The sequence below is a fragment of the Phacochoerus africanus genome, chromosome X (genome assembly GCF_016906955.1).
Source record: "Phacochoerus africanus isolate WHEZ1 chromosome X, ROS_Pafr_v1, whole genome shotgun sequence".
NCBI classification, from domain to species: Eukaryota; Metazoa; Chordata; class Mammalia; order Artiodactyla; family Suidae; genus Phacochoerus; species Phacochoerus africanus.
The window spans coordinates 106,321,914-106,339,980 of record NC_062560.1 but is presented as its reverse complement, the minus strand read 5'-3'; the positions used below and the strand labels follow the sequence as shown (position 1 = coordinate 106,339,980).

General features: G+C 36.6%; 2 protein-coding genes across 2 annotated transcripts in view; both read left to right on the top strand.

Moving 5' to 3' along the window:
- Window positions 1-18,067, top strand: part of LOC125118205 (teneurin-1) — a 353,178-nt gene that overhangs the window by 21,047 nt on the left and 314,064 nt on the right. The window contains exon 2 of the mRNA XM_047764372.1: window positions 6,764-7,002. Coding sequence (XP_047620328.1) covers window positions 6,764-7,002 — 239 coding nt within the window. The remainder of the gene's footprint in view (window positions 1-6,763; window positions 7,003-18,067) is intronic.
- Window positions 2,283-2,438, top strand: LOC125118204 (60S ribosomal protein L39-like). The gene is given in 1 exon segment (XM_047764370.1): window positions 2,283-2,438. A coding segment is annotated over 1 exon segment (156 nt).

Genomic DNA, 18,067 nt, shown 5'->3' with positions numbered 1-18,067 from the left:
AAAATGACTCTAATGCTTATGGCTAAGGGAATGCAGGTTTAGAAATTCATCATTAGTATGATTACAAGAGGTAACAGAAAAAAATTCATTAGTTATTTATGCATCTCTTATTAGAAAGCTATAGATTTCTGTCTATTTCCTATAGAATTTTAAGTGCCACATTAAATCACATCATTTAGTGCTAACAGATGCCCCCAGAATTATGTAGTATGAAGGGCTTAAAAAGAGAGAGTACATTTTCTCCTTTTTTATAGATGATTTAAAAATCCTTACAGGAGCATTTATTATATTCCCATTTACCACCGCTGGGTCTCATCAGTCTTAAAGTTTTTTTTTTTCAGTTTCCTTATATGCCCATTTCCTTTTGGCAATATCTTGCTTTTCCTTTTTAAGTTTGAACTTGAATATTAAAACAGATGCAAAGGAGAGTACTACTTACACATAAACTCTTGAACTGCATTTTTATCATTTCCTCTGTGGAAAAAACCCAATTGTGTGAAATTGATAGCAACATTTTGGTATATCCTCAGGTCCCCTGGGAAAAGCAATGTGCTTAGACAGATGATCTGATTTTATGAGCACATAGCTGAAGTCTAGCACTGTGCATTTGTCTTTATGCTCTTTCTTTTTTCAGGGAGTATGAAAACACATTTAGGCAGTAGTTTCACTTTCCAACAATGGACTGCAAAGCCTTTGACAATACATAGCATTTGCATTGCTGTTTTTCATGATGCACATCAAAGTGTAGATCACTTTCAGCAGAGAATCTTAACCTCAACTTGTTAATAAGGAGACAAGAACCTTAGTAATATGAACTCATTTTATTATCTACCCTCACTGAAGACCGTGATTTGGATTCCACTCAAATATGAATTAGTTTAAATGTTGCTCTGCTTTGACTGTTGAATTTATTCATTATGCTGTAATATTTTACTTATGAAACTGCATTTGAAAATCCTTTGGTATATATCAAGATGAAATTATAGTGCTCAGGAATATTGATTATTGCTTGTAATTGCCATCATAATAGCCAACAATTCTCTCTCTTTCTTTGTCTTTCTTCGACCTCTTAATGATATAGCTTACCAAATCAATATCCAACATATGGGGCCACTTACGTTGTCTCAAAAATCCAATTGTTCTCCTTCATAAATATGCAAGGAATTGAAGATTTTATCTCCAAACATTGAATAGAAGGGCCCCATACTGCTGGATTTCTCTTTTATCCCATAGGAACATATCAGAGTGTTTCTGTATAGGATCTGTTATATGTAGGTGACATTTTATCACCCCCAGAGTAACTACGGAGTGTGGTGGGGAGATGGAAAGGCTTATCCACTCTTGTTGTCTGTAAAGTGCTATACTTCTCGCTAACTAGTAAATTTGATGGCTGAAGGAGAAAACATAGGCTGAGAGAGATAACTAGAAATTAAAGAAGAAATCTACCTCCTTATGACATGAAGATGATTATTTCATGGAGTAAAGAGGAAGTGTAATCAAATAGAAGGAACATAATGCTGTGAGTCACTTTTTCAATAAAATATGTTTATTCTTATTTCTGCTAAACACCACTTCTCCATTCCGGGTATACATCCATTGCCTTTAGAAGCAGCAGTGACTCCTTTATATTCTGAAGACTAGCTCCTTTCTAATGGTTGCCCAATCATTCAAAATAGTTAAGATTGTCTTTAAAACTTACTATGAGAAAATGTGACATACAAAAAAGATATATATGTATTATATAGTACCGTTTGAACAGATTGTATTTGTTTAACCCAGGTCAGTTAGCCCAGAAGATTAGAACCTGGTGGTAATCTGGTGAAGAATGGTTGGCAGGTAGCACAGGGCAATAGGAATACACTATTTTGCAAGTCCCTGATTCTACGTACATTCATGCCATCAACTACCGATGTTTCTTTTAAGTAATACACTTTAATTCTCTGGGCCACCATTTCCCTACCTGCAAAATGAGAGTCTTGGGCTGCTAGATGATTTCTGAGATCCCTTCTAACTTTGTGATTCTGTAGCCATCATTCTCACATTTTTGTCATTGGGACCCAAAAAGAACAGAGTAAAAGTATGGCTAAACCCAATGTCAACCATGTGCCAAAATCAACACAAGGTGTGCTGCTTCTGTGCCCTTCAAGGCCTGGATTCAAATCTTCCTGTGTCCACTAATTCTGTAATCCTTGTGTAATATACTATAAGGTAGTGGTTATGAGCAATGGTTCACTCTTTTCTCTGCTCCACCATCCTATGTGTGGTTGAATTTGTTCCTTGCCATGTCTTCTCACTAGACTTCCAGAATCAAGTGATTCTTGGCCAAGAAGCAAAAGCAGAACTGTCCCATCACCCAATGGATTAGAATGAAAACTGATAATAAAATCAGGTACAATTCCAAGAGAAGACATTGGAGAAGAACCAAGCTGGGTCTGTAAGAAGCCCCATACATGAGGTGGCACAGGTATTTATGCTGTGTCCTGGTCACTTGCATCTTACCATATCACATTGGAACAGCTGGATGTTTTATTGGGGAAACGACTTCTCTCTTTGTGTCAGTGTTTCTGCACTAGCACTTTGGCTCAGTAATAAATATGTGAGACCTTTAAAAAAAAAAAAAAAAGCAAAGGCTCTGGAGCCAGACTGCTTGGGCTTGAACACAGCTTTACCAGTTACTAGCTGTGGGACCATGGACAAATTCCTTAACCTCTCTGTGCATTGACTTTCTCAACTGTTAATGTAGATACTTACTATAATGGGGATGTTGTGAAGATTAAATTATATAATGCTTAAAAATTATTTAGAACAATGTCTTGTACAAGTAAGCACTTGAGGAATGTTACCTCTTATTATCGTTAGTATGATAACTATTGTCATTACCACTTTGCTCCTACTAAACCTCTTTTGGTCTCTGTTTCATCATCGTAATAATAATATACTAATATTATAACAATAATATAGTAATATATAACATATATAATAACATATATAATAATTATAATAATAATATAAACCCCACATACATATAAGGATCAAACTATTGCATATAAAGTGCCTACCTTGGTGACTGGCCTTTCTATATACTCAATAAATCTTGTTCACATAAATAGAACCAGCTATGAATATGATCGGTGTGAGTCTTTGCATTTTCCCAATCCCAATTTTTTGATACTGGTTACAAAAGCAATACAAGCTCAAGGCAGAAAACTTCAAAAAATATCCCTACTCTCCAAAGGTAACACAAATTATTATTTTTCCATGAGCATATATATATATATGTGTATATATATATATATATATAATTTAAAAATTATGTTCTATTACCCATACTGTTTTGAAGACTACTTCTTTTACTTGGTAATAACTGTATACACTCTTCCTAGTGAATATTCTTTTACAATGTAATTTGTAATGGTTATATAGTATTGTATTGTGTTTATAAAATAATTTACTTATTCAAATATCTATTAGCATTTTGGTGGGTTTTTTTCTGTCATAAATAACACTGCAGTGAATGACTTCTTATATACGTTGTCATACACATCATTTCCTAAGGATGAATTCCTGTGGGCATAACTGTTGGACAGGGATATACATATTTAAAGTCTTTTGTTACATAATGCCAAATTGCCCTCCAAAAAGGCTTATCAATCTACACTCCCCTCAGCAACCCTGACCTTTAAATAACCTTTACTCTCATGATACTAAAGCAAAACTCTCCAGTGTGACTATTTTTTATTAACTGGCATGCGGACAGTTGTTTTTTCATTTAGACATGTATGCCTTTGTTCTTTAAAAAGTGGAAGCTGGAGATCAGTCTTAAAATAGTCTTAATGAGGAGTTATCTTGTGGCACAGCAGATTAAGTATCTCGTGTTGTCACTGCAATGACTTGTGTTGCTGCTGTGGCACAGATTTGATCCCTGGCCCAGGAACATGGCCAAAAATAAAAGTAATCTTGATCATTTATGCATCTGGCCATATGTGACATGTACAAGGTGATGTTGGCTCTTTGCTTAGTGGAGGGGTCTTGTGTTGTAGTACATTAAAATGTAGCACCCGAGCATTATTTTTTTTTTTTTTTAATGAGAGTTGCAACGTTTATTTCAGGTTCTCTCTTGGTTTGTTTTTTTGTTTGTTTTTTTTTTGTATTTTTTTTTCTTTTTTACCATACAGGCAGTATGTGGGAATTCCTGGGCCAGGGATTGAACCTACGCCACACAGCAGTAACCAGAGCCACAGCAGTGAGAACACAGGAGCCTCAACCCGCTAGGCCATCAGAGAACTCCCGCGTTTTTTGTTTAGCAGAGTATTTTACTGCCTTAGGAGGCACAGTAGAGTAGATTGAGAACTTTGGAGCCAGAATGACCTGAGATCCTATTCTGGCTTCATTATTCATGTGCTAAGTGAATTTAAGCAAATTATTTAACCTCTTTAGGCCTCTATTTCCTTAAATACACAATGAAGATAATAATATAGTCTATTGCATATGAGTGAAGATTAACTGAGATAGAGTGTTAAACACAATGCATGGCACTTAGAACTCGATAAAGTTCATGCACAAAAACATACTTTCATGGCACCTCCTTCCATGCGAATAAATCACTACTGTTCATTAAATATCCATATTACAATAGCGTGAACTGTCAATAATCATACTCTAGTAATTCAAATATGATAGCAGCATGAAGTTCTAGGGCAGGCAAAACTAATGCAAGGGAGAAAAATACAAAATAGCGGTTGCCTCTAGGGGGTAGGAATAGGGATTTTACTTAGAAAGGCAGGAGGGCCTTTCCTGGGGTGATGGGAATGTTACGTATCTTGATAGAGGCTTGGGTTGCACAAATTATTGCATTTGTCAAATTTCAGCAAATGTACACTTAAAATTTGTCCATTTCATTGTGTATAATTTTTAATTAAAATATATTTACATATAACAGTGTATAAGTTAAGGTGTACAACATGTTGATTTGATACATTTATATATGCAATACAATTGCCATTTGTAGTGTTAGCTAATACCTCTAACACATAATTATTTCTTTTTTGTGATGAGAGTAACTAAGACTTACTGCCTTAGCAAGTTTGATATTTATTTATATTTATTATTTATAATAATATCATGCATTAGATTTCCAAGACTTATCTGTTAGTTGCAAGTTTGTAACCTTAAATATCTCCCCTATCCTCCTCCTCTCACCCTCTGATAACCACCACTCTACTCTTTGTTTTTATGAGTTCCTGGATGGACCTTAAGGATATTATGCTAAGTCAGACAGAGAAAGACAAATACTATATGATCTTATTCATATGTGGAATCTAAAAAAGTTAAACTCAGTATTTCCCTGAGACTCTGCAGTAACAACCTCACTAGTATCCATGGGGATGCGGGTTCAGTCCCTGGCTTCCCTTAGTGGGTTAAGGATCCAAAGTTGCCATGAGCTATGGTGTATATCACAGATGCAGCTCAGATCTGGTATTGCTGTGGCTGTGATGTAGGCCCCCAGATGTACTTCCAAGTCAACCCCAGTCTTGGAACTTCCATATGCCACAGGTGCAGCCCTAAAGAGAAAAAAAAAAAAAAAAAAAAAAGAAGGTTAAACTCATTATGTATAAATTTTACATTAAAAATATGGAAAAACTGGAGTTCCTGTCGTGGCTCAGTGGTTAACGAATCTAACTAGGAACCATGAGGTTTCGGGTTTGATCCCTGGCCTTGCTCAGTGGGTTAAGGATCCAGTGTTGCCGTGAGCTGGGATATAGGTCACAGACGCGGCTCGGATCCCGCGTTGCTGTGGCTCTGGTGTAGGCTGGTGGCTACAGCTCCTATTCGACCCCTAGCCTGGGAACCTCCATATGCCACGGGTGCTGCCCTGAAAAGTCAAAACAAAACAAAAATATGGAAAAAGTTATATGACTCTAGATAACAAAATGAAAGTTGAACTACATGAAATAAAGTGTACCGATGTATGCAGCTTACTATGGAATGCTTTTAAAAAATGAAATCAGATGCTTAAAAAAAGATGGACTAAGCAATGGAGAGATGTGATAACGTGAATATAGCCATGTTAACTACAGAATCTAGTTGACAAGTATATGTGTGTTTTAGGGTTTTTGTAATTTAAAATGCTTGTTTGATAACAGTCTTTTAAAATTTGAATCTTGTATTTTTAAGGCCAATGCTATTCATCGGGAGATGCACATCACTCAGACATGAAGTACACATGCCTAGGACCTACCCTAGATTTACTGAATCTCTTTACTTGATATTCCGTTGAATATATGTGTGTTTATGATAAAGTTCTTTCATTTGGCTGTATGTTTGGCAATTTTTCTAATAAAATATTGGGTGAAAATATGTCTGTGAAAGCTAGTCTCTAAATAAAATACTGGTCTCTAGGCCATTCATATTACCAAAATGTCTGATGACACTTGTATTTCTGTTTTTTTAATCAGATCTTGAGTATTACATTTAATGAAAGGGAGGAGCATAGGGAATAACATCAAATCTGGAATGTTAATGCTCTGAGTTTGAGAACTTCACTAGCCAGTAAGTCAGGGAACAGAAGACCTCTTTCTTCTTCTTAAAAGTCTAAAATAGAAAAACAAAAGGGAGACTGCCCAGGGCATTTTGGAATTTTGTTGTGTTCCTCCTAGTTGCCCTGTGTTTTGCCATAGCATGATTATTTAAAATTAGTACAGTTTGTATTTCTGTAGCAACTGGCTTTGATTTTGATTGCCCAAACTTTGTTTCCTTTGTGCAGGCATTTCCTGTTCAAACATGGATCTGGCTCCTCTGCTATCTTCAGTGCAGCCAGTCAGAACTACCCACTGACATCCAATACGGTGTACTCGCCTCCTCCCAGGCCACTTCCTCGAAGCACCTTTTCTAGACCAGCCTTTACCTTCAACAAACCCTACAGGTGCTGCAACTGGAAGTGCACGGCCTTGAGTGCAACTGCAATCACAGTGACTTTGGCCTTGTTGCTAGCCTATGTGATAGGTAAGTAAGTCCTTTTTGCCATGCCTCACTTTTCATCTTCAAGACTTGTTTTGCTTATGGTGGAGTTAGGGGCAGGGGCTTCTTTCTCTACTCTGCATGGGACCTACAAATTTGAACCAAGGCTTAGTATTATAAATAACAAATGGATTTCTTTTTTTTTTTTTTTTTGCCATTTCTTGGGCCACTCCAGCGGCATATGGAGGTTCCCAGGCTAGGGGTTGAATCGGAGCTGCAGCCACTGGCCTACGCCAGAGCCACAGCAACGTGGGATCCGAGCCGCGTCTGCAACCTACACCACAGCTCACGGCAACGCCGGATCGTTAACACACTGAGCAAGGGCTGGGATCGAACCCGCAACCGCATGGTTCTTAGTCGGATTCGTTAACCACTGCGCCACGACGGGAACTCCACAAATGGATTTCTAATTAGATTTTTTTGGTACTTCCTAACCTTAAATACTGCTGAGGAGAGTAAAGATTGCTCTTTGAGAAGAAATATTTATACTAATAACACAGTTGTATTGATTGCAATTACTGTAGTTAACCATTTTCCCTTCAATTAAAAGGTTGTTACGGTTTTCTCATTAGAAGTCATAAGTACCAATCTACAATAGCTTCTTAAATTATAGTTAAACAATAATACTACTACCGAATTTTCAGGTAGCAATTTTGTTAAAGTAATAGTTATTTGGAAACTATTGGAAAAAATCCAGCACATAATTTCTTTCCAAAAAGTCAGAGTTTTACAATGGGACTAAAATACACACACACACACACACACACACACACACACACATATATACATAAATATATATATATTCTTATATTTACTAGGTAAATGGCTACAAAATTGTGTGCTTACAATGTTTGTGACGTTAAAGGAGAAAACAATAGTGAAGCACACTTTCCACTTTTAAGAGAAATAATGTTTTTCTTGAGGCATCTTGATTAACATCACCCTCACTCGATAGCAAATCGTATTGATTTTTCTGGGTGACATTTTGTTTTGACTGAATGTTAATTTCCTTGTTTGAGTGGTACTGAAGTCTAAAATGTAAATTAACTTTTGAAACACGTATTTTGTGGAAGCACTATTCCTAGAAGAATTTATGGTAGGAAAAATTTTAAGTATGTCATTCACAGCTTCTTTTCAGGTTTAGCCTGATTTCCTAATTGGAGGGGAATTACTGATGATGATGCAATGAATATGATTCTGAGAGATAGATTAAAAAGGGATTTAGAGTTGCTTATAATTATGCAAAAGCAAATTTTGTTGATTCTGATTATTAAAAATGTGAACAATAAGAAAGTTCTCATAGCCAGTTTTTATAAGAGTCTTAGAACAAGATAGTAAGTCAATAAACAAGGTGTATTTTGTAGGGGAGTCACTGACAATGCCAGAAGTACAGAATCATAGCCTATATTGACGTTTATGATGACCTCTTTTTTTTTCATCATACAATCTGAATATATTTGAACAATGCTTCTCTTAAATGTGGATAATATTAACCCTATAATATCGAAAATGTGTCTTTTATCTCAGACATTTCAGAATAACCCAACATGTATGTTTATTTGGTTTGTAATAACCTTTAATGAGGACTAAAGCTGAAGGAATGGAGGTTGGAGATGAGAAAGTACTGTAATAGAAATAGGATTTCAATATGGTATCATTCAAAACAAGGAGTAATTTGAAACGTTTAAATAATTAGACACTCTTTAAAGCATTCTTATTCAATTATGAGACAAACTCTTATAGGTTTTCGTCTATTAACTTTTACTATAACAGAAATAATATTTTAGATATAAGACCTTACCTCTGGGATAAACAAATCCAGGTAATAGTAAACTCTTTATTAATAGGTTTATACTGTGTTCAAACCTGTGTTTCTATTTAAGTGTATTATATAGCCAGTCTTATGTAAAAAGTGGTATTACATACTCTGAGGCTTGTTTAATTACATATTTATTCATTTCAGAAGTGAAAATAGAATATTTCAGTTATTTCAAGGACTGCTTTTTTTATAGGGTAAAATAATGGCATATAAAATTGATATGGCAGTAAAACAACATAGTGCAAGAATTATGAGCATGAATTTTCAGACCTCTGCCACTTCTTAGGCATGTTACCTTGGGCAAATGATTTAACATTTTAAGGCCTCCATTTCCTCATCTGTACAATTGGCCTAAAATTGTATCTATAACATGGGGTTGTTATAAGAATTAAATGAGTTAATAAATATAACTAATAATAATGCTAATAAGCATACTATAAGTGTTTATTGTTGTTGTTACCATTATTATCTATGTAATTATTATTTACTATTAAAACTCACTATTTCTCAGATTTGTCCATTTTATACATGGCTGTATCCCAGCCTCAAGGACAGTACCTGGCACATAGCAACCCTGTTGGTAAAAGCTTGTTGAAAAAAATGAATTATGCTCAGCATTCTACTTATATCAACTCATTGCATTCTCACAACAATCTTTAAGTGTAGCTATCTGTATTAAATATATTTCATAAATAAGGAAACTGAGGCATAGCCAAGGCAAGAGATCACATTGAGGTCACATTGAAATTAAGAGGTCGCATCACCAAGTTCCTGTTCTGGCTCAGCAGGTTAAGAACCTGACATAGTGGCCATGAGGATGCGGGTTTGATCCCTGGCGTGGCTCAGTGGGTAAGGATCTGGCATTGCCGTGAGCCGCAGCATAGGTTGCAGATGAGACTTGGATCTGGTGTTGCTGTGGCTATGGAGCAGACCGGCAGCTACAGCTCCGATCCGACCCCTAGCAGTTGTGGCCATAAAAAGAAAAAGAAAAAAGAGAGGTTACATCACCAAGAATTGGGGATCCTGAGCTTTGAGCCAGAATAGACTGACTCCAGAGGGCATGCTTTTGAGCACCAGGCCTTGCTGCCCATCTAGCACTGCAGTAAACTTAGCAGCTCATTTACTTCTTGGTCTACCAAATAAATCCACCAACTTCTTTTTTTATTATATTAAAAATTAAATTAAAGGAGTTCCCGTCATGGCGCAGCGGAAACAAATACGACTAGGAACCATGAGGTTGCGGGTTCAATCCCTAGCCTGGGAATCTCTATATGTTGTGGGTGCGGTCCTAAGAAGCAAAAAAAAAAAAAAAAAAAAAAAAAAAATTAAATTAGATTTACCAGGTCATCCATTGCAATGGTTACTACAGCTAAGATTTGTGGATTGCTTACTGTGAGACTCTTTTAAATGCACAAATACCAGGCTAAATGCTAGCACAGTAGGTTGAATGGGTTCAAAATGAGATGTTAATGGCAAACACTAGAACTTTATTCTGAGTTCTGTCATGAACTGGAGATTATGTGACTTTGAATAAATCCGTTAAAATCTCTTCCTCAACTTACCCTATTTGTGCCTTATCAGGCCACCTCTGGAGGGTAGAGTAAGAATTCATAAATAGGCATTTTAGTGAAAGATGTCACATAAGAACTGTAACATACAAGATGATTTTTAAATGGCTTTCTGTGGTTGAAGTAAAAAAGTATTATATTTCAAAATACAAAGCCATTTCACTCTCAACTCTTGCTGAGTCTGTAAGAGTTATCGTTTTTTTCTTTCAATCCCCCTTTGCAGTTGCTTGTATAACCCAAGTAAGATCTTTCACTAAAACTATTTACTGCTTCTGTTTCCCGTGCAAATTCCTTTCTGCTATTTCATTTTCCTCTATTATCCATTATACATAACCTTTAGATACTAATGGCTGTAAGCTGTGCTGCCCTCAATCCACTAGGGGAAATCACATCAATATCAATGGGACATCAATAGACATTCTGTACATTATGGCTCTTTAAGTGGTCATTGGAAAGCAGTGGAAATCCAGCATGTGAAAAGTCAGAGCTGGGTTGTTCAAGGAGCCGGCCCCATCTCCACATCTACCTGCTATAACTTTTGGGTCAGCAAGAAAATAATTTCTATGAATAAGTTTTGAGGTCATAAAATTTGGTGAAGGGAGGCATGAGAAGATACTGATTATATGAAGATATTATGGAATGGCTATTGTCATCACTTACCCATAAATCTGTAATATTTTCCATATGAATCAAAAAATATGTCCCTATGCTTCAGCCTCTCTGATATTTTGGCATCAGTGATGTATCAGTGCCAGTCAGAAGCACATTTGCTTGAATTTACAAATAAGCCATATGAGGTAGTAGTCAGGAAGACAGATGACCATATGCAAGGCATCAAGAGAAGGCGAGGTTAAGGTACTTCATCAATGGTTGTGAAGGGCACAAACTCTGCTTCTCTGGTAATCTTTGATGTTTTGACCAAGTTTTTCCACAGTCAGCAGTTTGTATAAAAGGCAATAGAAACTCACAGGAATACATTGTGCCTGGGGTCAAATGGACTGTAGCAATGAATGAGTTGGGGAGTAGGGATTTGGGACTCTTAAACCCAATATCATCCATTAATGATATCCATGTTCCTTTTCCTTTGACTTGAAATTACTACTGATCCATACCACCTTAAGGGGATGCAGGTACTGTCCAAACTCTACAGATGAAATAATTTAAGTCCATAAATCTCCTTGCCATGACATGTTATGTAGCTCACATGTGAAAACTTGACCAGAATAGTACAGAATTAGGAGAGATAGAATATTGAGTCCAGTTCTGTGATCAAAAGTCACTGCTGTGGCTCGGGTCTCAGCTGTGGCACGAGTTCAGTCCCTACCCTGAGACCATCCACATGCTGCAGGCATAGACAAAAAATAATAATAATAATCATTTTTTAAAAAGTTTAGAGATGAGGAGTTCCTGTTGTGGCTCAGCAGAAAGGAATCTGACTAGCGTCCATGAGGATGCAGGTTCAATCCCTTGCCTCGCTCAGTGGGTTAAGGATCTGGTGTTGCTGTGAGCTGTGGTGTAGGTCGCAGATGTGGCTCGGGTCTGGCATTGCTGTGGCTCTGACGTCGGTCGGCAGCTACAGCTCTGATTAGACCCCTAGCCTGGGAACCTCCATATGCTGTGGACGCGACCCTAAAAAAAGACAAAAGACACACACACACACACACACACACACACACACACAAATACCATGGAAAAGAGAAATCAGTGAAATAAAGGCCAAATGGTTCCTGGTCGGATTTGTTTCCACAGCACCACGACAGGATCTCCTCTTTTCCTTGGTATTTTGACCCTTCAAATTATTTTGTATTTCTATCTGGAGGCCATATCCGGGTTGACACACATTTTCTTTAAAATGCATTATAGCTTATAACATTCAAGAAATGACTCAGCATAAAATGCTAAAAAGCATTTCACTTTATCCTATAGACCATTATCAATCCTTTTGGTGTCATGTTTAATACTTATTACTACTTCTAGTTCACTCTTCTGGACCCATTTACAATAATGATGGCAGTTTCTGCATTAACATTGACTTTACCTCCTACCCATGAATCTACCAACTTTCTAGCAATCTCTCTAAGCAAGGATCTGGAAAATGGTGGTATAACTTCAGTCTAATTATAAATCTGCCATCCATGCATTTATCAGAACTCTTCTTTAAAAAAGATTTATATTTTCATCTGACACCACCTTTTTAGTAATATGTCCCATAACTTTTATCCCCACTATGTTAAGTGGCACTTTTCCCTGTCATAAATAAAAGTATAAATTCAATCTAAATTAAACATACTAAAATGACAGGAAGAACCTGTGTCACATACAATCAATTTCCAAACAATACTAGCACTTATTGCTGAAAATGAAGGCACTTTAACAAAAGGCAAATACTATGCTTATTTTTTTTCTTAGAACTCTAACATGCTGGGGATTTGAGTCATAAAGAGATAATTTCTGTGGTGAATGAGTAATGGATACTAAACATAGGTCTTGCAGCAAGAGATTTTTTTTTTGTTTCAAGGAGAGGCAGTTACCCTACTAAGTACTTCCCATAACACCACTGTCTTAACCTGGGTATGGAAATTAAAATGAGACTTTGTGAAATAGTTCCACTGGAAGGTATAGTAAAAGAGGACTGGACAACATGCTAGTAATTTTGGAGATTTTTACATGCCTAAGAAATTTTAGAACAGCAAGAATCAATCTTGCAAATTCAGGAAAAAAATTCTCTCTCAAGAAATCTCTTTCAAAGTAAATAATTTTAATTGTTTTGCATGAAGGAACTTTCATTCCTTTTTAGCTTAGTTTCTGCTCATCCAAATTATATATATATATATATATATAACATATATAGATATGTGAATATTTTTAGACTCACATTACATAAGTTGTTAAGCTATACTTACTCTAAAGTGAATAAGAATAATTCAATTAGAGCAATGGCTTTGAAACAGATGGCAGGTTAACCCATTTAAAACTTCAGAAATGTGACTGAATTTTAATATAGAACAGCTAGAGTGGGGAGAACCAGGATCACCAGCAGAATATCTGATTTGTCACAGTCAAAACTAAGAGGTGGCATCTTACAGGGTGGAGACACATTCATTTGGAGCTTAGCAATATTCCCTTTACAGAAAGGTGAAAAAGCATAATATGTTTTGTTGTTGTTGTTGCTGCTATTTCTTGGGCCGCTCCCGCGGCATATGGAGGTTCCCAGGCTAGGGGTCGAATCGGAGCTATAGCCACCGGCCTACGCCAGAGCCACAGCAACAGGGGATCCGAGCCGCGTCTGCAACCTACACCCCAGCTCACGGCAACGCCGGATCGTTAACACACTGAGCAAGGCCAGGGACCAAACCCGCAACCTCATGGTTCCTAGTCGGATTCATTAACCACTGCGCCACGACGGGAACTCCCATAATATGTTTTATTAAATACAAATACGTTGGAAAACCTGAGGTAGCACAAATGGAGGATGGGGGGAGCAGAAAATGAAGATAGTTAGCAGGAGCAAATCATGAAAGGCATTTTAAGTCATGGTAAGTAGCTTGTAATTTAACCCAAGAGCAAATGGGAAGTTTTTTTAATGATCTTTCATTAAAGAAAGAAAGTTATTTGCTCTGATTTATGTTTAGAAAAAAAAAAATCACCCTAATGGCAGTATGGCAGTTGGAATTACCAGATGGTGGTTATGAAATCAAAGTTATGAAGTCAAATTAGGAGATTATAATAGTAATCTAGGTGAGTGATAGTGAGACCATAAACTTTTAGGAATGGAAAAGAAGAAGATGGAATCAAGAAGTATTTACAAGATAAGATATATTTGATTTTAGTGACTGATTGCATGTGGCAGGAGAGACCAGAGTTGTTGTCTGGCTTACGTCTGGGTAAATGGTGATGCTGTTAGCCAAGAAGGGCTATAGAAGGAAGAGGTTTAAGGATGAAAATAGACATAGAGGTCAAGATACTTAGTAATTATTAAATATCTGGTCCTGAAGTTTTAGAAGCACCTACCTGTTGAGGGCACCAATATCATGGGAATAGAATAAGGGAAAAATGAGTGTTAAGACTGGAACACTGAGAAATACTAATATTCAAGAAGGCCGAGGACAAAGAAGCTGTGAAGTAGGCTAAGAAGGGGTGACTAGAGAAGTTGGAAGAAAATTCTTTGATGGTAGTCCTCAATGGGTAGTCTGGAGACCACTAGGGACCCCAAGACCTGTTGGGTGGTTCACAAAGTCAAACTACTTTCATAATACCACAAAGACATTTTTTACCTTTTTCACTATAATTCCCTCATGAATGTTCAGTGCAGTTTTCCAGAGGCCACATGATAGGTGATATCATAATAGATTGCATATAAAAACAGATATGAGGATCCAGCTGTCTTCCATTAAGCCAGATTATTAGAGAGATTTTCAAAGAGTTAAAAGATTTAAGGAGTTCCCATTATGGCTCAGCAGTGATGACCCTGGCTAGTACCCATAAGGATGTGGGTTTGATCCCTGGCCTCCCTCAGTGGGTTAAGGATCCGGCATTGCTGTGAGATGTGGTGTAGGTCGCAGATGTGGCTCAGATGTAGGCTGGCAGCTACAGCTCCAATTCGACCCCTAGCCTGGGAACTTCCATATTCTGAGGGTACAGCCCTAAAAAGACCAAAAAAAAAAATTTAAACAATGGTCACTCCTCCAATTTTTGGTTTTGTGAAATATAGTTGTGTATCATAAAGTATGTTAAGCTAAAACGTAATAATTTTTAAGTAATAAATTAATAAAAAATTAATTGTAAAAATTATCAGTCTTAATTTCTAATATAGTTAATATTGATAAATATAACATACATCAACAACATCTCTTTGGCATCCTCAGTGATTTTTAAGAGCATAAAGAGACTGAAATATTTGTAAGAGGATAAGGTAGGAAGACCAAATACATGGTGTTTCAAAAGAAGCAATTAAGTTAAAAGGGCACCATTTATTTTTTGCACCAAGGTGGAGGCTTGCAGAGCAAATGAAGCAAGAAGACAAAAGGGATATTATAGTTGCTGGTGATAAAGTTTTTTAAATGATTGACCAAAGGGTCAAACTTAGTAGGGAAGGAGAATAGGAAGAAGAAATTAGTGGCATGCTAAACAGGAGACAGGTCCAAGTATCTAGAGCTCTGGATGATATCATAGGGTAGTTATGGCTGTGAATGAGCTGAATAGAGCTAAGATGAGATGGTCAGAGTGTAGCATATTATAATCTTATATTTTAGACTCAGAGCATAAAAATGTAACTCCCCTATATATTTCAGACCTAGTTAAGGAACATATATGAGCAGCTCCTTCCAGATGAATCATTTGCTCAGGGAAGGCGAGATTCTTTTCTAGGTATAATCTCCCAAGGTGGGCTTCCCTTGGTAGACTTACAAGCTCAACAAAGTATGGATAGTGTTTAAATAAGAGCACTGCATTATATTGGATCCTCCAATATAGATAAGACCCATGTGGAATTCCAGATCACAGTGTGGCTCCTCAAGTGTTCCTTTCTTGGGGCTCCTAACATATTGAGAGGGTCCGAGATGACCCATTGTGGTTTTCTGCTGATTAAAACCTCATATAGCATTGCCAATCTAACTAATATAGACCTAAATAACAAATTATAGTTAACTTCTAGAATAATTGCTTACCATGAGAGTTTCTAAGGAAGGGCCTCACAAATGTCTCATTTTCAAGTTGAATTGGCAGCAGGAAATTTTTAACTAGAAGAAAAGATATATGTTATGGTACATTGTAAAAGAAGAAAAAAACCGAACAACTCTTGATTCCATTTCATTTATTTTATATTAAATAAACGTCATGGTCTAATCAAATGATCAGGAAACTGAAGGCTAGCATATGTACGTAGAACATCAGAGGAGGCTTTTGAGCTCTCAGATAAACTAGTTGTGGCTATGGCCAAAAATGAATACAAATGTGGTTTTGACAGCAAGCAATCTGTGTTGTTCTACCACCTGATACAGAAGAGGCACATTTTACTTTTTGATATTCATAGATTTCACCAGATCAACCAGCCCCTTTGTTTATGTTGAAGGGAACCTTGCTTCAACCTTAATTCAGTTTTGCCCTTTGTTCCCTGAAAGAAGAACCTAGGTTCTCTTTGATCTTGAACTTTATTTTAATTAAACATAGATGTTAAATATGGCAAATAGCGATACCACATAGTGTCTTTTGTGTCCAAATACTTTGCAAAACTAACTAGTAAAATTATGGAGTTTAATGAAAATAATAGTAAATAGAGTACATAAAAGATTTTGGATTTTACTCATAACAAGCAACCAAGCTAATATTGGCTGCACAGGAGAGATGCCTGCTATAAAGAAATTAGGAACATGTATACTATGCTATGAGAGAACTTCAAAATTTTTGAAATGGTGTGATTTTGTTAAAGATCACGTGCTACTTCTAGACATAATCATAATGAATCTAAACCCTCTGAAGTTATCAAATAGTTCAGTAGTTTTCCCACCACCTCACAGAGAGCCAAGAAGTTTTTTACATCTTTGACAGTGGTAAAGCTGGCTTTAGTTAGTACATAAGTAGTTGAAAAGTCAAATAACTTTGGAACCTATTTGAATTATTTAGTGTGGGGGAGGTGAACATTTTTATGCCAGTGGGAAAATGTGTTAAAGCACTGCACATACTCAGTACTACTCCAGGCTGTAATAGCACATGCTCACAGATTATCATATAGGGTATTGCAGACATCGCACTAGTTAAGATTTACCAACATAGAAGACTGTGGGAGTATTTGAAAGCCAGATGGTACAAATAGATTCATTCTTTGTCATGCCTAAAACACAGCCTGTTCCAAGATTGAACAAAACCCAAACAAACCATTAGTATCTTTGGTTTCTGTTCCTGTCTGCTATATGTTTTTAGTTTGGTTTCCCTGACCAAATCCTGTCCTTGCAGTAGCTGGCATAAGTCTCCTTGCTGACAGGCATCAATCTAATCTTTTGAATCAATGAAATAGAAATTGTAGAGATAAGAACCCATCAACAGAGGGAGAAAAAAGCTAAATTAAAAAAACAAGGGATTCAATGAGCAATCAAGATCAAATATATAAACACATATTCAAAAAAAACAACATGAGTTTATGAAGTCCAGTGAAATGGGTATGTCTTTTGTCCCATAAGAAACAGAACTAGTTATTAGCATACACAGCAAAATGATGATTATAGCTCTGTTTTTATAGGAAATTATAATGTATGTTTTGTGATTTGAGTACGTAGGAAAGAAAAGTATCTAGATTACTCATTGACTAGCTCAGCAGCATTCCCACTAATGAGTCCAAGGTCATGGGCTCAGTCACTATTTCAACCTTTTAGCTCTGTTCTCTCTCATTACTAAAGCCCATAGTCTCAATCTCCCTTTTTGCTCCATCCTCCCACTCAGAAACCTAGTTCTGCCTCTACCCCCTAACAAAACCTGAAGTCAGAAGTGAATCTGATGAACTAGGCAGGTTTTGCTTGGCGCACATAGAATTTGTTAAATGCTGTCAACTAATTCAAAAACTTAAATCTAGAGATTTTTACATAAAATCTCTAGCTTACATAAAATTTCTAGCCTCTCTTTAAATATAGAAAGATCTGGCATTCCTAGACCTGCATTCACCTATCCGCCC